Here is a 23,332-nt window from a genome sequence, read left to right as displayed (position 1 = left end):
ACCCTATTCCTCTCCAAACCCAGGTATCTGCCATATGCCTCAGTTCCCCTGCTCTGTGATTTGCTAGGTTGGACTACAAGGTCCTGTTAGTGGTCCAGCTCAATTGAGTAGTTCCCATAGTTCCCTGAGCCTAAAAAAGGTTAATTTCACCTCTCATCTGTATAATAGTGCAGCTGGATTCTAAGAATCTCTAAGATCTCTTCCAGTTCCAATACTGAGACCTCTAATGTGACTAAAATAGCCAACTTTAGTTCATATAGGTATCAGCCTTGCCTGTATGAACTGTACCATAATAGCCACTCTTATTCTGTGCTCAGCAATCTTACTTGGTATCTCAAGGTACTCTAATATGAAGAGCCAAAAGATCTCATCACTAGAAATGAAGCTAAGTTGTAGCTAAGTTGGTTTTGGTTTACTCTTGTGTGACCTTGACTGAAATGAAATAGCTTTAGCCTAGTCAACTGGGGGGGGGCGAGCCACTGGTAAGGCCTCTTCATAGACAGCATGTGAATTTCATCACACCCTTTTCAATTTACAACAATCTTTAGAGGTTAAAGCGAAAATGTACAATATAATGTCTATAAAGAAACTGAAGAGGGACTTCCCTGGTGGTGCAGTGGTTAAGAATCCGCCTGCCAATGCAGGGAACACGGGTTTGAGCCCTGGTCCGAGAAGATCCCACATGCCACGGAGCAACTAAGCCTGTGTGCCACAACTACTGAGCCTGAGCTCTAGAGCCCATGAGCCACAACTACTGAAGCCCGTGCTCCGCAACAAGAGAACCCACCGCAATGAGAAGCCCGTGCACCGCAATGAACAGTAGCCCCTGCTCACCACAACTAGAGAAAGCCCATGCACAGCAACGAAAACCCAGAGCAGCCAAAAATAAATTTAAAAAAAAATAAAAAAAGAAACTGAAGAAAAGTTTGAGGAAAAGGATGACAAAAAGGTGTATCCCTAAATACCATGAGAATAACACCTAACTAAAATGAATTGCCAACTTATGAATGGAATATGTAGAATGTATGGTAAAATTATAAAGGTGAACATATCAGATTTAGAGACAGGAATTGGAATCAGTGTTCAAGGGCACTTAGTGTAAGAATCCTAGATTAGGAAAACAAAGAGTTCAGAGGAAGCACTTTTGTTATAGACCACGCATGGTTCTAGTTCTGGACCTGTGCTGTTAACACTCTCGCCATATGTGGCTACGCAAACCTAAACTCATTAACGCTGAATAAAATTAAAAATTCAGTTCTGTAGCCACACTACCCAAATTCCGTAACTACGCCTGGTTGGTGGCTAACTGGACAGCACATATTCAGTCTGTCATCACAGAAAGTTGTATTGGATAGTGCTATTCTAGACAAAATCCAGAATATAGGGGGCACCTGGAAGAAACACTTCTTAAATACACCTGGCTCCCACTTTTGATACTACTCACCAAGCCACCTATGAAGAGACACTAGGAATGAAGACATGTGGGTTATACAGTGCTAGCTTTTTGGGTTTCTTTATTTCTAAGAGAGCACACACCCCTTACAGCTAGGAATGTCCCTTCTTTTGAATTAACTATAGGAACTTATAAATCACTAGAGGCACTTATTGAGTACAACTGGCCTAGAAAGCAGCAGGGACTCAGCAATTCTCTGCCAGCATAGGCCTTAGTTGACTTGGGAAACACAGAAATAAATCAGTTCCCTGGTCTCCATGTCTTCCCATATTGGTCCAGAACTCTCTCAGAAGCTAACTGCTACACCATCTCTGGATACCACTTGAATTACAGCAGGCTTTCTTTTGCTTCCCCAAACTGTTTCTGCACATGTTTCCAGACTGACTGCTTTCTCACATTTCTCCAATGACTAAAAATAAGATTCACAAGTTACAAAGTGCTTTGCCAGGCCTTACAGGCCTACCTACTCATCCCCATCACTGTTGATAAGGCTTCTTCCTGGTTTCCTCACTGTCACACAAAGAGATGGCTCTCACCACCGGCACAGACTTACTTCCCCCACCGAGAATTTCTCAGTATTCGTTATGGCTTAGTTCAAGCTCACCAGTCCATAAAATTTCTAGGGACTACTGTAAACGTGTACAGCACAAACTGTATATGAAATAATTTAGTATATATACTACAACCATGTACTATACATACCACAAAACTATGGCCAGAAACACATTCTTCTTTCTACATTTGGCATAAATGCTGCAGTGCTCATTCTGGCCAAAGAAACCGGGTGGATTACTGAAGTGTTCTAGGGCAGGCTGTCCTAGAAGACCAAGTAAACACAATCTAGTACTATGACTAGTAACAATGCTGCGTATTTTGAGGTATTATATTTTTCAACCATCTTGGTATGTCATTAAATCAAGCACATTAGAAAAATCATGATCTGTGACTTTGTTTTTAATTCTCAAGCCTTATGATCAGATAGATAATTTACAAATCTGTGCTAATGATAGAGCTCCTCTACCTTAACCCTTCTGAGTTGGCAAAAGCATCATTACCAATCACACACCTACAGTAGTTCTACAGTTGTGTTTCTGAATACCCGTTTAAAAGACAATCCTGAATTATAACTTAGTCTGACTTTGTAAAGAATTCACAAGCAAGTTTCCCAACCTATCATGTCACAGTGAATTTTAAAAACATCTGATCTTAAAGATCATCTCTAAAATGTGAGAAGTACTAAATATTCTTTATCTGATGCTATCCATAAACCACACTAAAATGCCCTTCATTAAGTAAAACGCAATATTTTAGATGGAGAATTTTAATTAAATTGGCATATTTAAGACCAAAAAGATAAAGTGGACATTGTCAGTGTATCTTCAGCCCTTGCCTTAACAGGTGAATGAACACAACTTGAAACACAGGTGAATCTTGCTGGTCTATGAGACAGTGAAGGGAACTTCTCAATATTTAAATATATTAATATAACCAGTTATAGAAATCTAAATATAAAACCAATCTCCTATAGGGTTTGAGAAGGCATTCACCATATCCCTGAAAAGTTTAACATTCCTTATTCAAGTTTAATCATCTCTTTAGAAGGGGAAAACACTGACAGTACTTGCTGAACCAGAATTACTATCAAAATTCAAAAAGCTGACCATATTCATTTAGCCACAAGCCAATCTTATTTAAATCAGGACAGAAATATTACATCAGCTATTCATGACCTGAATTCTAGTGTATGAGATCAATTTAAATATGGTACACATAAAAAGTCATGAGACAGCTGTTTCATAATAAATAAGGCAGTGGCCAACTATTACTCATTAGTAGCTTTTTTGAGATAAGCTATCAAGTCTGCCCTTTCTGACTTCTTCTTAATGCCAGCGAAGATCATTTTTGTTCCAGGGATGTACTTCTTGGGATTCTCCAAATACTCCATCAGCGTCTCCTCTCCCCAGGTGATGCCTAAACAAGGAGGGATGTATTGTTAAGTATGTCACACTCTTGAAAAAGTGTTTACCAAAGGTTACATTCATGCAATTTGTGCTTGTGTTAGTTAACAATGGCCCGCCTCTTACCTTTGTTCTTGTTGGCATCTGTGTAAGAGAATCCAACAGCCTGACCTGTCTTTCGCCCAAACAGACCATGGAGATTTGGCCCAGTCTTGTGCTTGCCTCCCTTTTCCACAGTATGGCACTGGGCACACTTCTGAACAAAAATCTTCTTGCCCTTCTCAATATCACCCATTTTTAAATCTAAAAGTGAAAGACTCAATTAATTAATTTTTTCTCCAAGTAAAAAAAGTGTAAACCAATGATCAACTCCAGCCACTAACGCACTGCAAACTTATGACATTATATACCAGGTTGAATTTTGTTTTACTTAGTTCACTTGCAAAAGATTCTTTAACACAAAAAACACTATCTGGAAGAACTTCCTTAAAAACACGTCTGTGTGTGTGTGTCAACTAAAAATTGACACTTGACATCTGCTTCTACAAGCGTTAAGGCACAAGCCACTGCAGCTGCTGACCTTCAACACATCCTGAAAAGTTCAGGGTAGAGATCAGGAATGAGGCACTCTGTGGTCTGGGAAAAACTGGCAAAAGAGGCCTTTAGATAAATAACCTCTGGCTGGGGAACCAAGATCCCACAAGCGCATGCTGGGGCCGAGAAAAAAAAAAAAAAAAGAAATGCTGTCTCCCAGTCTCTGGTCCCCATTTTGCCCCAAACAGAACTTACAGCTCTTACTTTGTGCATTTTTTTCCAGTTGACATACGTGATGAAAGCAAATTAGGAACCTACTTCAAAACCATTTCAAAAGATGACATCAAGGTCACAAAGTCACAAATCTGAATAAGCTGAACTATGAATATATTAAACCCAAACCACCAAAATTCCAACTTTTAAGGCGGTCTAATTATTCATACTACAATTTAAAGCCACCTCTGAAAATAAGGCAAAATACATTTTTACAAAAAGGGAGATAATGGTTGATTCAGCCTGCTCAGGTCCCTCTAGTCCCTCTAAATTGCCTTGCTGTGGGTGGGAGGCCAGCAGCAGGCTTTTGAGGTCTCCCCGGGAATGCCCATTCTCCAGCTCTGGGATCCCCGGGGGAGACCACGAGGTCATCCATCCAAGCCGGTTTCAAGGACACTGTGATGAAACCTACCTCTCCGAGGTGCCTGAGCAGGTTAAGGGGGGAAGCGACAGGTGGCCAGGAAAAGTAATGACTTATTGGAAGAGCAGCAGCTTTTGCTCTCTTGGAAAGAGGACGTGACGCGCTGCGCAGCGTCCACCGACTCCCGCCCTCACTCCGGAGGAAATCTTGTCTATCACTGCCATAGCCCCACAGTCCCGACAACGGAGGGCCCGCGTCTCAGAAGGAACCGCGAACAAGCCGCCTCCGAGCTTTCAGGACCTTGACCGAAACCACGCCACGACCTAATTAGGGTCCCGCCCCACCTCACGCCGTAGCCCGCCGGGCTGGGCGCAGTCCAGGGCCCCCCATTCCCTGTCCCCCACGCGGCCCCCGCTCACGGGCCTCAGTCCACCCGCGCGCCCCCCACGCAGGCGCGCGCCCTCATGGCTCGGTTTCTCGCCTGCCGTGGCCTCCGCGCCCCGCGCCCACCGTTCTTTCTCCGTGTACGACTAAGCCGTTCCCGCTCACAAGCCAAACGTCCCGCTCCGTAATCCCAAGGACACGCCGGTCCGCGCCTATGTACGGGTGAAAATGCAACCAAACTGGCTCCGCCCTCTGCCCTCCTGACGTGCGGCCCGGCGAACTGACACGTAGTGACGTCGCCGCGCCCCATTGGCTCGGGTCTCCGGGGCTGAGTTAGGACCCTGCGCGCGCGCATACCTGCTACTACTGTGAGGGGAACAGCGTGAATGCCCTTCCTCTCCCGGCCTTTCCCTCCAGGCAGTTACGACAGGCCATTAGAGGTACGACACCGAGGTTGTGCCGGGAGGGGCTGACGTCAACCTCGGGCCTTAGGGTGCATGCGCGTGCCGACGGGGAGGGTGGAGCGGAGTCGAGGGGTGGATCGAGGGCATTAGCCTGTAAGGTAACGGGTCTCCTGCTGGTTGACTTAATGCTGTTTGAGCCTCACGTTTTGCCTGCTTAGAGGGAGACGGTCAACTTTGACAAACGTAGAGGTCTCCTGGCTATCATCCCTTCACCTGGCGACCTTTACCCAGACTCGGTCGTATTTCCGCGGCTGGCGCCAGATGCACCCCAGAGAAATAACCCGGAACCAGGAGTTAAAGAGTTGGACACGAGCTCCTGACCTTGTTCTGGTTTTGCTTACACCCTGTGACTTTAAGTCATCTTCTTCCAAATCTCCCCTTGGTGGAGCCCAGAAGACAGGGGCAGGTGCGGCAGTTGAGGCAGAGACTGGATTATAGCTCTGGTCCTTCAGCTGCCGGCTTCTTTTCTGCCAACACCTGCTTCTCGCGTTTGTGTGCAGAAAGAGGGAGGAGTGTGTGCGAACAGCCTCCAGGAAGAAACATTTTTACGTGGTTAGAGAATTCTTGGAAATCTAGAGAGAATTTGCATCCCAGCTAACCTAGGCGAAGGTCATCATGTTCAAGTAAGCTAGTGTGGTTGGCCTTTAGATAAATAACCCCTTATTGGGTAACTAATATTAGAAATTCTAATTCTAATATTAGAAATGCAGTTTTGATCACTACAACTTCCAGTAATCATACTTTTCCTCCAGAACTAGCTCCCCTTCCTGACATGCTCCGTTTTGTCAGTGGGAAATTTCTCGACTCCCTTCTCCCTCAAATTAAGCCCCCGAGTTTGAATGCATTTTTCCTCCTTTCCCATATTCTGTCTAACGCTGCCGTATTCATTCAGTCAAGTGTATATTGAATGCATATTATGTGCCAGGCACTGTCTAGAAACGTGGAGTAAATCAGTAGGGACTTCTTCTCTGGTGGAGCTAACGTTCTACCATCTTCCTCTCGCCTCCAGATTAAGCAATAGATACCAGGAGGTTAACCTAGATTGCCTCAGATCCCTCTTAAACCACAGTTCCTATAATTTTTGCTCCAGACCACTTATTTCCCTATATGACTAGATTATTTTTATTGTTTTCTAACTGTGTCCCGATTTCCCATTTCCCTCTCTCTAATCTCACACACTGCTGCCACAGAAGTGTGCTATAAAACAGAGCAGAAATCACAACTTGAATATTCAAGACATTTTGTGCCTTTTGGAGGGGACCAAGGTAGTGTTTAAGTGTACTACTGAAGTAGGCTCATTTGGCTAGGTACCCAAGTTTTTGAAAGACCAAGCTTAGCAACACTTTGCAAATTCAGCCTATACTTCTGAAGCCAAGTCCTGATATTGCCGCCCATATCCCTTAAAGGAATACTTGGTCCTTAAATAGGTAATTGTCCTATTAAAATCTTCTGTGTTTGTGGTATCAGAAGTTACTAGTCTTTGTTCAATGGACTGATGGGGAGTAACAGCATAGTGCTGGTGCTGCAGGTCATGTAGAAGTAGCAATAAATCAACTGGCCTAGTGAATTGATTGACATTTCAAGTTTATTCCTATGAGGGGGAGAATAGAAACAGAAGTTCTTAATACTTTTAACTAAGGAAATTGTGGATTAAGAGTCTTGTTATTGAAAGTATTGGGAAAATGAGGAGAAAGAGAACAAGAGCAAAAATGAACACTTGGCACATTCCTGTAGTAAAGCAGATACCATAAAATTTGTGCTTAATATCATGTATTCAGGTTCTAAAGAGATTCATAGTGCTTACAGTATATTCAAGATACCTGAGAGAATTAGTTGAGGAGAACAGTAATATTCTGCAAGTTGCTCTGTTTCATATTCATATATCTGTTCTCTCTACCTCCATCTTTTCCTAGAGTAGTGGCTGGTAAGAGGTATAACCATTATAAAACAAATGCCTTAGATTTCTCCTTCCAGCAACACAATGGGTGACATATTTTTAAAAACCTTCGTGATGAAAAAAATCGAGTAAAATACCACCCCCTCAAATCAAACTATAATGAGGTTGCAAGAAAGTGAGGGAATCTGGTTGGGGGCAGGGGTGAGGCAGGGAATAAGAAGTGAAAACTGTGATAAGCATAAGCTGATTTCTAGAGCCACCTTATGGACGTTTGCTGAAGTGAAAGAGCCTTAGGTTTTAAGAGCAGCTCTGTGGAATAGAAGTAAAGCTTATACAAGGGAGGAGTGGGGGAGAGGGGAGGGGAAGGTTGGCTGAGACCCCTGCATAACACTAGAACACTTGAATCTAAAGGATAAAATATAGTCTGCTTACTGGCAAAGGGAAGAACCAAGTTAGTCTTGTCTGGCTTGGCCTTAGGTACTGGGTGGGAGGAAAAAGTATCCCCTGATAATTCATAACCACAGGTCTGCCCTCATGCAGGTTTAGGGTTTGATTTTATTTTACCTGCATGGTCTAAGGAACCTCTAGCAGAAAAATGAGCAAAGTAGTTGTGTATGGGCAGTGTATTCTGGTGTCTGGCAAAAACAAACTCAAATTTCCAGAGGAATGTCTCAACCGAGGCCCCTTGAATTCCCACACTCTTAAGAAATGCCAAGCATGAAATGATGATGAGAAACAACAAAGAGAAAAATTACAGTCCATAGGTGTTGGAATTATTAGATATCGTTGGGGAAGTAAAAACCTTATCAACAAAGAGAGACCTCTTCACATCACTGTGGAAAGAAAGCAAACACATTTATTGTTGAATAAGCACATTATAAAATAGCTGTATATAGGTAATCCACAAGAAACTACCAAATCAGAATAAGACCTCACACAATTTATACAGCTAAGCTAATTATAATCCTTTTCTCTCACGCTGTTTTTAGCTAGCATATAACATGAGGCTTTGGGATCAGTAGTACCCTATTTTCCATTTGGCAGCACGACTATCATTTATTATTTGGATTAATAGTAACTTGTTTTCCATAGGAGGATTTGACATCACAGTTTGTGGCCAGATCCTTCTTAGTTAAGTTTTTCTTTTTTCACATTCCTTCACCCTAAGTTCACTTGGGATTTGTGGTAGCCATTTGTTTCATTAGTTGTCCTCATTCAAAAGAAAAATAAAACTTTTATTTTCCTGAGAAACAAATGGTTACACCTACATTAAGCTCCCAAGGTGAAGCTGTATCTTCCGAGGTGTTTACATTTCAAAACAGTTGAAGCCCAGGCCTTCAGAGAGACTTATTTACATTCCAAAACGTTAGAGTGAGAATTTAGGCTCTTTAGATTTTCCTAGGAAACACTCTTAGAAGGAGGGAGAGAGCGGAAATGGTTTCTTTTTCCTTTATAAACAGAAAAAATAATTTTTATTTATCTTTACAACGTATAGTATGAAATGACATTGAAAACATTTAGATAAACAAAAACGTGCAACAAACAAGGGACTATCAAAAATAATGTGGCAGATTTTAAAAAGAGCCAAAGATAACTTGGATAAATGAAAGTTATAATCATTGAAATAAACTTAATATAGTATGATAAGCTTTATAGAAAATTCAAGGACAAGCAAATCTAAGCCATAGCTACAACTAAAGGAAATGATAAACACAAATACATACTGTAATTCTGAGAGGGCAGGCCAGGGAATGGAATGAGGAGGAGCATATAGGTAGATAGAGGTTTTTGATAATATTTGAGTGATTGGATTATAGATTAATTGGTTTTTAAAAAATATAAAATAAATAAATATGGCCAGCCATCCCACATTAAAAACTCAAAAGAACGGGCCACAAAGCACATTTTAAAAACAGTTTTAAAAAAAAGACACAAATGAAAGAATAATGAACTGGAAGGTAGATATAAAGAAATTACTAAAGGTAATATAGAAAACAAATGGTAGGCTATAGAAAAGAGAAATTAGAGAAGTTAAGACATAGGAAAGATAGAACAAGGAGGTCTATTTAGAGTTCCAGAACAATAAAATGGAGAAAATTGAGGAGAGGCCTATGTTTGACAATATAGTGTCTGAGAATTTTCCAAAACTTATGTAAGACATGAGTCTCAGATTCAGGAAGCACATGAATGCAAGCAGGATAAACAAAATCAACATTAAGACACATGTTGGTGGAACATCAGAACCCTCAAGACAAGGAGAAGTGTTTAAAATAATCAGGTATAGAGACTTCCCTGGAGGTCCAGTGGTTAAGACTCTGTGCTTCCACTGCAGGGGGCACAGGTTTGATCCCTGGTCAGGGAATTAAGATCCCACATGCGGTGCGGCCAAAAAAAAAAGAAAAATCAGATGTAAAATATTATCTACTTAAAAAATCGCAAATAGACATATAACAGGTTTCTCAATAGCAACAATGAAAACCAGAAGTCAGTAGAGTAGCTGAACAGTAAAGTAAAAGAGTAGAGTAAAAAATAGAAGTCCTTAACATCTCAACTGATTGAAAAAATAGGTGTAAAGCCAGAATTATGTATCTAGCTAAACTTTTATTCAAGAATGAAGGCAAAAAGTATTTACAGAAAAGCAAAGTGAGAGTTTATCACCAACAGATTCTTACTAGAAAAACCTCTAAAGAATGTACTTCAAAAAAGGTAGAAAATTATCCAAAAGGAAGCCTGAAATTCAAGAAGGAAGGGTGAAAAAAGTAAATATGTGGATAAATCTAATGAAAACATTAACTGTATAAAAAATAAAAATGTCTAATTTGGAAAGTAAAAGCCAAAGTAGTTAAAATATTCACTATAACATTTAAGATGGGAGAGTATGATCAGAGTTTAGTTTTAAGTTCAGTATATTGTTCTTGAAGTAGTCATGTTAACACTTTAAGCATAACCACTAAATGGATAGGAATAGAGTGTATAACTTCTGAAACACTTAAAGGTAAAATAGAATTTAAAAATTTACCCAATCCTGAAGATGTTAGGGAAGGAGAAAAATAAACAGAATGTCAAAAGTTCTGCTTCCAGGAACAACAGAGTAGTTAATGCAGATGAACTCTTTGCTGAAGACAATTTGAAAAGCCGGGTGTTTTAGTTATCTACTGCATAACAAATCACCCTAAAACTCAGCAGCTTAAAACACAAACATATTTATCATCTTACAATTTCTGTGGGTCAGGAATCTGGAAGCAGCTCAGCTGTGTTCTGATTCTGGCTCAGGGTCTCAGGAGTTTGTAGTCACAAACTGTTGGACAGAGAGCTCAAATAGGACTGGAGAATCCAATTCCAAGCTCATTTGTATGGTTGTCAGGCTTCAGTTCCTTGTCGGCTCTTGGCTGAAGGCCTCTGGTTGGGACTGCTTACACTGTAGAAGCTTGCTTCCCCCAGACTGAGAGAGAACCCAAGACAGAGGCCAGTCTTTTATAACCTTTTATAATCTTATGATATACCATCACTTCTACCATTGGTCACAGAGACTAACACTGGTACAATGTAGGAGGGGCCTTCCCAAGTGTGTAAATACTATGATGCAGAGATCACTGGGCACACTGGGTGGTAATAGCCACATGCTTATTTATCTATAGATATCTAGATATCTACCTATATCTCTATAATATCAATTCAGCTCTTGCAGAGGTTGTGGAACCTGGTACCTGGTAAACAACTCTTGCATTAGGTCAGCATTTCAAAGGGCTACACCCTGGGTGTGAGGGTGAACTAGAAGGAAAACTGTTCTTACGAGGTCTGTAGCCTGACTTCTTTTCTGGTTGGCCAAGGGAAACCTAAAATTTTGAATATGGAATAAGGAATTCTGTTGCTTTCAGCCACCTGGCAAAACCAAATGAAAATTCTCTCTGGAAGAAGATAAAATCAGACTAGATCTCAAATTATTTCTACAATAAAGTTTTAAGATAAAGTGCTCAGCAAAGAAAGAAAGATAACTAGATACACAATATGAGTGAGAACCAGCAGAAGCAAGGAAGAGGTCATAGGGACTCCAGATTTTAGAATTATCAGACAGACTATAAAACATTTGTTTATTATGTTCTAGGGATAAAAGACAGGCTTGAAAATTTTAGAAGGGAACTGGAAAGTATATTTTCAAAAAATATGACATAACAAATGTGAAAAAGAATCAAATAGAAATTTTGGAACTGATAAAAACAAAAGAGAATACAAGATTAAAAATATAATACAGGGCTTCCCTGGTGGCTCAGTGGTTGAGAATCTGCCTGCTAATGCAGGGGACACGGGTTTGAACCCTGGTCTGGGAGGATCCCACATGCCGCGGAGCAACTAGGCCCGTGAGGCACAACTACTGAGCCTACACATCTGGAGCCTGTGCTCCGCAACAAGAGAGGCCGCGATAGTGAGAGGCCTGCGCACCGCAATGAAGAGTGGCCCCCGCTTGCCACAACTAGAGAAAGCCCACGCACAAAAATGAAGACCCAACACAGCAAAAATAAATAAATAAATAAACTGCTGTTAAAATAATAATACAAAAAAAAGAAAAAATTTTAAGAGGATACAGTTTTAACATATAATGTACTTTTCGTGGGGTCCCAGAAGGAGAGAAGAGAGAATGGGGTAGAAGCAATATTTGAAAGATATAAGTCCAGAGATTCAAGAAACCCTGTGATTCCCAAATCTGTAAAAAACCAAAGACAAAGATAATAACTTAAAGCAAAATGAGAAAAACACATTCGAAGACCTTTTAGACAGTTAAGTTTTCTACAGCAACAACAGAAGCCAGAAGACAGTATATGGATAGCTTCAACGTACTGAAAGAAAATAACTGTCAACTTAAATTCTTTATCTGGCAAACATATCTCTTAAGAATGAAAGAAAAATAAAGACATTTCAAACAAAAACTGAGCTTGCGCAACAAAAAGAATAAAATATCTAGGAATAAACCTACCTAAGGAGACAAAAGATCTGTATGCAGAAAATTATAAGACACTGATGAAAGAAATTAAAGATGATACAAATAGATGGAGAGATATACCATGTTCTTGGATTGGAAGAATCAACATTGTGAAAATGACTCTACTACCGAAAGCAATCTATAGATTCAATGCAATCCCTATCAAACTACCACTGGCATTTTTCACAGAACTAGAACAAAAAATTTTGCAATTTTTATGGAAACACAAAAGACCCCGAATAGCCAAAGCAATTTTGAGAATGAAAGAAGGAACTGGAGGAATCAGGCTCCCAGACTTCAGACTATACTACAAAGCTACAGTTATCAAAATGGTATGGTACTGGCACAAAAACAGAAAGATAGATCAATGGAACAGGATAGAAAGCCCAGAGATAAACCCACGCACATATGGACACCTTATCTTTGACAAAGGAGGCAGAAATGTACCGTGGAGAAAGGACAGCCTATTCAATAAGTGGTGCTGGGAAAACTGGACAGCTACATGTAAAAGTATGAAGTTAGATCACTCCCTAACACCATACACAAAAATAAGCTCAAAATGGATTAAAGACCTAAATGTAAGGCCAGAAACTATCAAACTTTTAGAGGAAAACATAGGCAGAACACTCTATGACATACATCACAGCAAGATTCTTTCTGACCCACCTCCTAGAGTAATGGAAATAAAAACAAGAGTAAACAAATGGGACCTAATGAAACTTAAAAGCTTTTGCGCAGCAAAGGAAACCATAAAGAAGACCAAAAGACAACCCTCAGAATGGGAGAAAATATTTGCAAATGAAGCAACTGACAAAGGATTGATCTCCAAAATTTATAAGCAGCTCATGCAGCTTAATAACAAAAAAACAAACAACCCAATCCAAAAATGGGCAGAAGACCTAAATAGACATTTCTCCAAAGAAGATATACAGAGTGCCAACAAACACATGAGAGAATGCTCAACATCACTAATCATGAGAGAAATGCAAATCAAAACTACAATGAGATATCATCTCACACCAGTCAGAATGGCTATCATCAAAAAATCTAGAAACAATAAATGCTGGAGAGGGTGTGGAGAAAAGGGAACCCTCTTACACTGTTGGTGGGAATGTAAATTGATACAGCCACTGTGGAGAACAGTATGGAGGTTCCTTAAAAAGCTACAAATAGAACTACCATATGACCCAGCAATCCCACTACTGGGCATATACCCTGAGAAAACCATAATTCAAAAAGAGTCATGTACCAAAATGTTCATTGCAGCTCTATTTACAATAGCCCAGAGATGGAAACAACCTAAGTGTCCATCATCGGATGAATGGATAAAGAAGATGTGGCACATATATACAATGGAATATTACTCAGCCATAAAAAGAGACGAAATTGAGCTATTTGTAATGAGGTGGATAGACCTAGAGTCTGTCATACAGAGTGAAGTAAGTCAGAAAGAGAGAGACAAATACCGTATGCTAACACATATATATGGAATTTAAAAAAAAAAAATGTCATGAAAAACCTAGGGGTGAAACAGGAATAAAGACACAGACTTACTAGAGAATGGACTTGAGGCTATGGGGAGGGGGAAGTGTAAACGGTGACAAAGCGATAAAGAGGCATGGACATATATACACTACCAAACGTAAGGTAGATAGCTAGTGGGAAGCAGCCGCATAGCACAGGGAGATCAGCTCAGTGCTTTGTGACCGCCTGGAGGGGTGGGATAGGGAGGGTGGGAGGGAGGGAGACGCAAGCGGGAAGAGATATGGGAACATATGTATATATATAACTGATTCATTTTGTTGTGAAGCTGAAACTAACATACCATTGTAAAGCAATTATACTCCAATAAAGATGTTAAAAAAAAAAAAAAAAAAAAAAAAAAACTGAGCTTGCTACCAGCATATCCACACTGAAGGAAATTCTGAAAGGTGTTCTTTAGACAAAAGGAGAGTGATTCCAGATTGGGAGATCAGAGACGAAGTTAGAGATTAACTCATTTTTTTAAAATACATGATCGTATTGGCATTTTATTTATTTATTTTAATAAATTTATTTATCGGCTGCGTTGGGTCTTTGTTGCTGCACATGGGCTTTCTCTAGTGCAGCGAGCGGGGGCTACTCTTTGTTGTGGTGCACAGGTTTCTCATTGCAGTGGCTTCTCTTGTTTTGGAGCACAAGCTCTAAGTGCGCAGGCTTCAGTAGTTGTGGCATGTGGGCTCAGTAGTTGTGGCTTGCAGGCTGTAGAGCGCAGGCTCAGTAGTTGTGACTCATGGGCTTAGTTGCTTCGTGGCATGTGGGATCTTCCTGGACCAGGGCTCGAACCCATGTCCCCTGTATTGGCAGGTGGATTCTTAACCACTGCACCACCAGGGAAGTCCCGAGATTAACTCACTATTGACCAGGGGATTTTTGCAGAAACTAATGCCCATGACCGGCGATTTTTATTTTGGCTGGCCCAAAATTAATTCTGTTATTTCACTATTACTTTGCAGGTTATTTACATTCAATAGTTACACCTGCCACACCTGTAAAGTCTTCTAATTTTCGTGAAATGTCTTCAATCCACTCTTCTATAGAAGCAAAGGAGCATTCTTTAGCACCGTGAGTTTCATTTTTACTTTCCACATCAGAACCAATCACTAAGGTTTTTTGTCTTTTTCTTGACCTAATATTCACATCGTCGGAATCAGAACTATATTCCGAAGAACTGTCATCTTCTGAGACATTATTATATATGTTGCTGAGACAATCAGAGACAGTATCTGCATAAAATTCACTGAAAAATTCTTCTTCACTCAAAATTTTGTGATGCGTCATTTTTGAAAAATTTACTTTTATAATATACACAAGGTTGGAACAAAAACCTAATGGAGCAAAATGTGAATGATAACAATCACAAGTTGTATAATGAACCCTTGATAAATGTTAAGCTCTAACAACTTCGCGTGGTGATGTTAATTGTATCACTCTCTAAAAATGTATTAACATGTCTCCAGTCAATAATGTGTTTAAGAGCAATAAAATAGGTAAATATGTGGTTGAATCCAAATGAACACTGGTCAAAGAGTAATGTCCTTTGTAGTTGAAATATATACATGACAGCAATAGTATATAAGTCAATAGAAAAATAAATAAAATTGAAATATTCTAAGATCCTTGCATTTCCAGGAAGAGGGTATATTTTCTTTCTTTCTTTCTTTCTTTTTTGGCCATGCAGCTTGTGGGATCTCAGTTCCGAGACCAGGGATCAAACCCAGGCTCCTGGCAGTGAGAGTGATGAGTCCTAACCACTGGACTGCCAGGGAATTCCCTGTTTTCTAGGGAAACTAATAAGATAATATATCATATTAAAATAGTATATTTTCAAAGTAATGGGAAAAATAAAGTGGTATTTAATTTTTTTAAAAAAGACAAGAAAAAGAGAAAAATAACTTAAACAGGCAGGAAAAAACCCCACCACATTGTAAGATGGTAGAGTAAAACCCAATTAGATCAGTTGTTATATTAAATGAACTTAATTCTATAGTCTTTTGTTGTTGTTTTGTTTTGTTTTGCTTTTTTTTTTAAATCTTGGCCAGGCCACATGGCTTGCAGGATCTCAGTTCCCTGACCAGGGATTGAACCCGGGCCACGGCAGTGAAAGTACCAAATCCTAACCACTAGACCACCAGGGAACTCCCTAAATTCTGTAGTTTTTTTTTTTAAAGCATTTATTTATTTATTTATGGCTGCATTGGGTCTTTGTTGATGCTCATGGGCTTTCTCTAGTTGTGTCGGGTGGGGGCTACTCTTTGTTGCGGTGCGCGGGCTTCTCATTGTGGTGGCTTCTCTTGTTGTGGAGCATGGGCTCTAGGCGTGCTGGCTTCAGTAGTTGTGGCACGTGGGCTCAGTAGTTGTGGCTCACGGGCTCCAGAGCGCAGGCCTGGTAGTTGTGGCACACAGGTTTAGTTGCTCCGCAGCATATGGGATCTTACCAGACCAGGGATCGAACTCGTGTCCCCTGCATCGGCAGGCGGACTCTCAACCACTGCGCCACCAGGGAAGCCCCTATTTTAGCCATTCTGATAGATGTGTCATGATATCTCATTGTGGTTTAATTTGCATTTCTCTAATGGTTAATGAATGATGTTGAATCTCTTCTCAAATGATTATTTGCCATTTGTATCCTCTTTGGTGAAATGTTTCTTTATGTCTTTTGCCCATTTTCTAACGGGATTGTTTGTTATTTTACTGTTGAATGTTTAGAGTTCTTTATAAATTGCAGATATTAGTCCTTTGTTATATATATGGCTTGCAAAATATTTTCTCCCAGTCTATAGCATATCTTTTCATCCTTTCACCAGCCAAAGTTTTAAATTTTGATGAAGTTCAATTTGTCAATTTTTTCTTTTATGAATCATGTTTTTTGTGTCAAGTCTAAGAACTCAAGCCTAAATGAAGCACAGACATATTTTCTCAGTAAGGTACATCACAGACTTCCTGCACTTAGAAACAGTGCACATGCACTATCTTGGGCCATTTTACACAGCAAAATCACCAACAAAGGGCACAAAATGTGAAAAACGTGGCATGAAGTAGACTGCAAAAAGGACACGTTTACAATATGAGAGCTGAGACAAGAAGGGAGAGCATTGCCTTGTTCAACCTTAGCTGGGAACTCTTTCTCCTGGAGAGTTGATGTCTGTCAGTTTTCTGGTAGCCTAGCGGGGAAGGGAGCTGCACCTCTCAGCCCTCAGGAGTCACTGTGCTGGCTGTCCTCTTTTTGCCTCTATAGATCCATTTCCCCCTTCTTTGCCTTAGGACATTGTCATCTAAGAACTGCATCACCTGGGTCCCCTGGCTCTCTGACTTCTGGTTGGATTTGGCCACTTCTTCAGTCCCTGGTCTACAACTGCACTGAAAAGTGTTTTTATAAACTCAACACACATTTCTGTGATTTCTTCCTAACTGTATGCATTTCATGTAATTTCAGAAATTATCTAATTTAGGGATTGAAAAATATTAGTTTACTTTGATGATTTACCTAATAAGATCACAAAAATTTCAACTGCTTAGATATCCTATCTTGTATACATCCTGTACATACATACATACATGTATATATATGTATGTATCATTTAGTGTCATACCTATATATGTATGTATCTATATATACATATATTTGATACAGCTTTCAGTACCTTTTATCAATGGAAAGGTTCAGCATGCTGTACACATACAGAATCATTATATGGTAGCAGAGTATATAATAAAAATAGTAGCTGCTAACGCTTAATCTCTGTTATCTGTGAAGTAGGTACAAATATTCCCATTTTACAGATTGGGAAGTAGAGGCAGAGAAGTTCAGGAACTTTCCCATGGTCCATGGTGAGTAAGTGGCAGAGCCAGAATGCTACCCATGCAGTTGGACTCTCTAGTCCATGCTCTTAAACACTCCACCATAATATCTCTCAAAAGTTATTGCCTCCTAATAGGATGCTGATATTGATATTGATGATGGCAGTATTGTGTTCCTATATTTGGGTCCAAATATTCATGTACAGAGGAGCTGCATTATATAGCACAGTTCTTGTGTCTTACCTACCTCACAGCCTAAATTCATTCAACAAATATTTATCTCTGTCTACCATGTACCTCTTCTGTCACCTTCAGTTATCTTCCCTCTAGTATCTTGTCTTTCTCCATAGGTTTCTTCTCTGTTTTGAGGTGTCTAGTGTGGGATGGAATTGATGGCTAGTGTATGAGCTTACCATCCTCTCTAATGAAACATATCTGGGAAGACCCCAAGGTTTGCATCCACGAAGAGACACTCCAAGGTGTTAAGAGGAATTGATCAAATTGTTCTCATTACTTCCTGAGTCTTATTTCAATGATGATCTTTTCAGTTTTATCGCAACAGCTACACCCATGTCTAGACTCTGATGCTCTGAACCAAACATTGACCTTTGTGCTGATCACTTGAGCTAGGATGGAATTTTTAAAAGTTAAACCATAGAGAGAATGGTAAGGAAACAAAAATTGAAAATACAAGTAGAATAAAAACAACTAATTCTACAACGTTTAGTTTCTGGTTCTATCATGGGAAGCTCTGTCTAAAGAAGAAAAGGGCATCTTCAGAGAATCTGATTTCATTGGTCTGTGATGGGGTCCTTTCTTTAATTTTATTATTGAATAAACTCCAAATATAAAAAGAATTAATGCTGTTCTGATTTCAAATCACATTTTACCTCTTGTCTTCAAAACTGCTGCATCGTAAGGCCTTGCTGGCACAGTGGGAGGAAGTGGCTATTGGCTTTGGGCTTTAACGCCAGTGTAGAGACCCTCAGGTGATGGAGACATCAGGAACGTGGCTCTGCTAGAGCGGTGTGTGTGGTAGAGGTGTTCAGGCAGGTACGGGCAGCAGATTTCTCTGAGATTTAGTTGAGCCAACAAAACAAAACAGAATACAAAGAAGTACAATTGAAACAACTTAATCATCAAATATTTATTGGGACCCTTTCTTTGTGGCAGGTACTGTTCTAATCCCTGGGATATGACAGTGAGTCAAAGTGCCTATACTCATGGAATTAGCATTCTGGTGGAATATATACCATAAAACATACGATATTTTCTTAATTTTTCTAGATAAATAAAAGATAAGTTTTATTTTTAAAATAAATCATACTGAATTCTTTATCAGTGCATAACTTTTGCAACTGATATAAAAATATGAAGTGGAAGATATATGAATTTTGTAGTTTTTGGAACATTACAGGAAGAATTTCTCTTTGCTTTCCATTCCTGCCCCTTGTTTTTAGAGGATCCCAGTACTTTATTTTATAGAATCCTTTTAGGCATTCAGTTTCAATGTGCAAAATGATCCTTTACCATCTTGGACTGACCTTTCAACCAGGTCATCTGTTTCTTTAAGCACTCAATCAACAAAATATGCCACCTGTTTATATACACAGTGTACACAGTAAGTACTGTTTAGAAATCAAAAAGCCAAAAATAGCTCACATACTGAAAGGAAAAAATCCCCAACAATTTAAAAAGGCCATGGGGATACAATTTTCCTATCATATGAAGAACTAGCAGAGTTCTTAAAAAGAACTAGGAGAGGTTTAAAAAAAAAAACTGTGTGAGAGCTGTCTAAATTAGAAGAGAATCAAGATTAGGAAGTCCATGGAATAGAGAAATGTTACACATAATTAGAAAATAAAGTAAAAAATCCAAGACCAGTGTTAGTGGGTGAATTATGTCCCTCCACCAAAAAAATGTGTATGTTGAAGTTGTAACATACAGTACCTCAAAATGTGACCTTATGTGGAAAGAGGGTGATTGCAGACGTAATTAGTTAGGATGAGGTCATACTGGAATAAGGTGAACCCCTAATCCAATATGACTGGTATCCTTATAAGAAAGAGAAATTTGGACACAGACATGCACACAGGGAGGATGCCATGTGAAGATGAAGGTAGATCAGGGTGGTGCATCTGTGAGCCAGGGAACACCCATGATTACCAGCAAACTGCTAGAAGTCAGGGGAGAGGCGTGAAACAGGGTGTCTCACAGCTCTCAGAACGAACCAACTTGGCTGAAACCTTCATCTTGAATTTCTAGTCTCCAGAACTGTAAGACAGTAAATTTCCGTTGTTTTTTTTTTTTTCCCCCAGCAAATACAACCAGAGAGAATTCAGACTTCCAACAGAGCACATGCAAGCAGTGAACAGGAAACACACAGCAGGAGTAGAGGTGCTCTGGGCTCTTAAAGGAGAAGAGCTAGAGAAAGGCTTTCAAAGATGAACTGCATTCCTAGTGCTCATAGTGAGAACCCGCAGAAGCTATGGGAAAGCTGTGTAATGTCTGTATTTACCAGGCCAAAATAAATGTACAGGTTATGCCGTAAATGTTCATGTTAGTGTCTTGTTACAGAAATTTTTCTTTCACTATTACCCATCTAAGTATTGGCAGAGTTTATATAATAGCTTCTGCAAGTCACTATGGATGGTGTGACTATGAAATAATGAGAATAATTTCTATAAGAAACATATTTTTAAATGTCTCATTGCTTTTCCATCATATGATATGTTTCAATCCCAGTCATTTTTGGTTGGTTTGGCCATGTGTTCTCATGACGCTGATGCAAATCTGTACTGAATTTAGCAGCCTTGGCATCTTGGTGGGCTCTGAAATACCTCGCAGTTCACGATTCTTAGCAAGTTCCTGGTCTCTTACAGACGCCACAAGAAGTTAAGATTGATTTGTAAGAGAAAAAGCCTGGACTCTAGGCAAAAGTCATTTCTGAGGCCAGTCAGCTCTTTTTTGTTTTTGTGTAAAGTGATTCGGTTTTCTTGCTCTTGTCACTTGAACACATTTTTGAATTGGGTATAGCATTATTTTACCGCTAGTCACTAAACACTTTTCCAGTTTATTTACTCTGCTTAAAAAGTGCCACATCAACTACTAGACAGCTTGGTACAAGGTATTGAATATAAGGTTGTCAACTCTGTGATGACAGGAGAACACAGAATCAGGGCATTCCTGAATTCCAACTAACTGATGTCCCTGGGAGTCACGAAAACACTGGTGTAGTGACTGCTCTTTCACTGAAGCAATACTGGCTGTACTTCATTTTATTTGCTACACAATGATTTTCATTTGTTCTAAATAAATATTTCCAGTGTCCAATTCAATGGCTTCTATGGTGAACTGAGAGGAAATTATTTCCTCTTAACAATCTGTTTGAAAATAAGTGAGCATTTTTATAGTTTGAGCAAACTGTTTGTGTGAATAAAGCAGGAACGAACATGTTTGTGCTCATGGAGAGTGTCCAGTCTACCTGAGTCAGGAAAGGATGGAGTTTCCTGTGGTGTAGTAAAACCCACGTTCTAAGGGAGGTCTTGCACATGCAAAGCCTTGGAGGCTTGCCTCATTCACCTTCAGGTAGAGCACTCAGGAAGCAGGCAAGAAAGAAACCCTAGGGACAGTGAGGAATGAATGAGAAAGGCTGGGCTTCCAATATTGTCCAGTAGCCAGGAGACACTGAGTCATAAAACACACTAGAAAGAATGGCTAATGGAGTAAATCAGAATGCGAAGATTGCCTTAGTGCTAATTAACTTCTTCTGGGCAGAAAATTCATTTTGATTCTCTTGGGTTCTTCCCAGTATGTGCCAGGTTGAGCTAAGGTGTAAGAATCAGTAGTTATGTGGAATCAGTGGGATTAAATTTTGAACTTCTGATACCTTTTCCCATGGACTGGATGCGGTTTAAGGAAATGTGGTATGAGTACTTCACAAAACGGTCATGTCTGCCCACTGTCCCTAGAAAATATCTCAGTAGGTAATCTGGGAAGGTCCTCAGACATTGTAACTGCTGCATGGGCAGGTATTATACTCAGAGGACATTGCCTTTAAATGTTGTTAACTACAACAGTAAGTATGATGCTAATAAAGCACTTATGTGCCAGGCCCTGTGCTAACTGCTTTATCCACAGAGAATAACCTGCTGATATGCATTTAGCCCCAGGCCAGAGTCCAGGGCAAGGTGACCCCATGTTTTACTAATTTGGTGTTGGTAAGAACTTCCTGAACAAAAGCCATTACATTTGTTTTCATTATATCTTGTTTTTGTTACAGAGACACCAAAAAGTAGAGATTAACTTGTTAATTTAGAAAATAAGTTCTAAAGGCCAAAAGCATGTTAAATCACAAAAAAAAGAACAATGAGGATTCGATAAGCTATTTCTTTCTGGGGATTGGTCCCCTTGATAGGAAGTAAATCTGCAAAATGTATATTGGTAGTTCTTGGGATCTTCTGGTTTTGTCTGTGTCCTGGATTTTCGCTTTGTGTAGAAGGGGTAAAGGTGGGAGTTAGGAAGGTAGGCCCCAATTAATTCTTATCACTTGGGATTGAGGCCAAAATTTTCTTCCCGTCAGATTCTAGAAATGTATATTTCCTAGCAAATAGCATTACGTTATAGCTGGTAATGATTTAGGAAAATGTTTTTTACTTTTAAGACCTGAAAGCTATGGACTCCGCGTGTCTTGTGTCTATTACATTATGAAATTTAATTTAATATCCTGTATATATTGCAAAGGTTATTTTTGTTTGTTAAAAAAATTGCAAATTATACCTTCAACTAAATTTTCAAGTTGTAACCCATTCAAGTTTTGAGTACAATGACCAGAATGTATATTTACTCCTTTAAATTAAGACTGTGTAGAATATAATTATAGTATATTCCTGTTATATTAAATGATTTATAAATATTACTTTTCATTTAGAGTCCCTAAATAGAGAAGAAATAATAAGGAAAAGGCAGAATATCAAACACTCACTTAACTACATACACATTTAAAAGGAATTCAGTTTCTCTTTGAATCATTCAGTTAGAGGCATGGGCTGTCTCTGAACTCAATCTTCCCTGTTGAGCAGGTCTACCAAGATTTTTATCAAAATCTTACACAGCTCTTCCAAGGGGATGTTTGAGGAGTTGAGGTCAAAGGAAGAGACTTTGGAACTTATCAGGCTACAAGCAGAAAGGTGATCCGAGAAAAACAACAACAACAAAAAGGGCTTTACTTTTCATGTCGCTACAAAAAGAATTTGAAAAGTCCAAAACAAAGGTCTTCACATAGTTGTTTTTTAAAAAAGAAAACCCCAAACAACCTAGACTGTAATTTTAATAGCCTTTTGAGCAGATCTTTGCTTTAACTGAAACACAGTTTTTAAATGCCAGCTTAGTATTTCTGGTTAAGATTGACAGGGACTCCAGTAGTATCAGGCACACCTAGTACTCAGATCGTGGATTCTCATACCATTCTCCAGTGGAAGGAGCTGCGCTCCTTGGAGAAATGGCTGCTTGTAGGGCTGGGGCAGGACATTTATAAGATGAGCCTGGAGTATCTTGTAGTGCCAGAAAGTAAGGAAGTGCTAAAAGGAAGGAAGAAAGAAAGAAAGAAAGGAAGAAAGGAAGGAAGGAAGGAAGGAAAGGAAGAGAAAGAAAGAAAGAAAGAAAGAAAGAAAGAAAGAAAGAAAGAAAGA

The 23,332-nt window shown here is 39.5% G+C and overlaps 1 protein-coding gene and 1 long non-coding RNA gene across 4 annotated transcripts in view; one reads left to right on the top strand and one right to left on the bottom strand.

The window, feature by feature from the left end:
• Positions 1-2,392: 2,392 nt before the first annotated feature.
• Positions 2,393-5,213, bottom strand: CYCS (cytochrome c, somatic). Of its 3 annotated transcripts, none has more exons than XM_027102363.1 (3): positions 5,090-5,213; positions 3,538-3,714; positions 2,393-3,424 (listed from the first exon to the last, which is right to left on the bottom strand). In XM_027102363.1, the coding sequence occupies exons 2-3, from the start codon at positions 3,704-3,706 to the stop codon at positions 3,276-3,278; spliced, it is 318 nt and encodes a 105-aa protein (XP_026958164.1). In that variant the 5' UTR covers positions 3,707-3,714; positions 5,090-5,213; the 3' UTR covers positions 2,393-3,275. The 3 variants fall into 3 exon arrangements, with proteins under 3 accessions (XP_026958164.1, XP_026958165.1, XP_026958166.1); XM_027102364.1 differs by having other exon boundaries at positions 5,061-5,189; XM_027102365.1 differs by lacking the exon at positions 5,090-5,213 and adding an exon at positions 4,631-4,805.
• An 88-nt stretch (positions 5,214-5,301) lies between these two features.
• The window catches only part of LOC113618318 (uncharacterized), a 78,049-nt gene continuing 60,018 nt past the window's right edge, over positions 5,302-23,332 (top strand). Inside the window, exons 1-2 of the long non-coding RNA XR_003431971.1 lie at positions 5,302-5,403; positions 14,798-14,906. This is a non-coding gene — a long non-coding RNA (uncharacterized LOC113618318). The remainder of the gene's footprint in view (positions 5,404-14,797; positions 14,907-23,332) is intronic.

Source organism: Aethalodelphis obliquidens, unplaced genomic scaffold (assembly GCF_003676395.1).
Source record: "Aethalodelphis obliquidens isolate GAN/ISIS:26980383/991018 unplaced genomic scaffold, ASM367639v1 scaffold5, whole genome shotgun sequence".
In the NCBI taxonomy this organism is placed as follows: domain Eukaryota; kingdom Metazoa; phylum Chordata; class Mammalia; order Artiodactyla; family Delphinidae; genus Aethalodelphis; species Aethalodelphis obliquidens.
This window is presented reverse-complemented; position numbering and strand designations above follow the sequence as displayed.

What these genes read in the sequence shown, in the direction of transcription:
- CYCS (XM_027102363.1), bottom strand. Translation starts at nt 3,706, where the DNA reads ATGGGTGATATTGAGAAGGGCAAGAAGATTTTTGTTCAGAAGTGTGCC. An exon ending in AGATGCCAACAAGAACAAAG is followed by an intron (nt 3,425 to 3,537) that starts GTAAGAGGCGGG and finishes CTCCTTGTTTAG; the next exon opens with GCATCACCTGGGGAGAGGAG.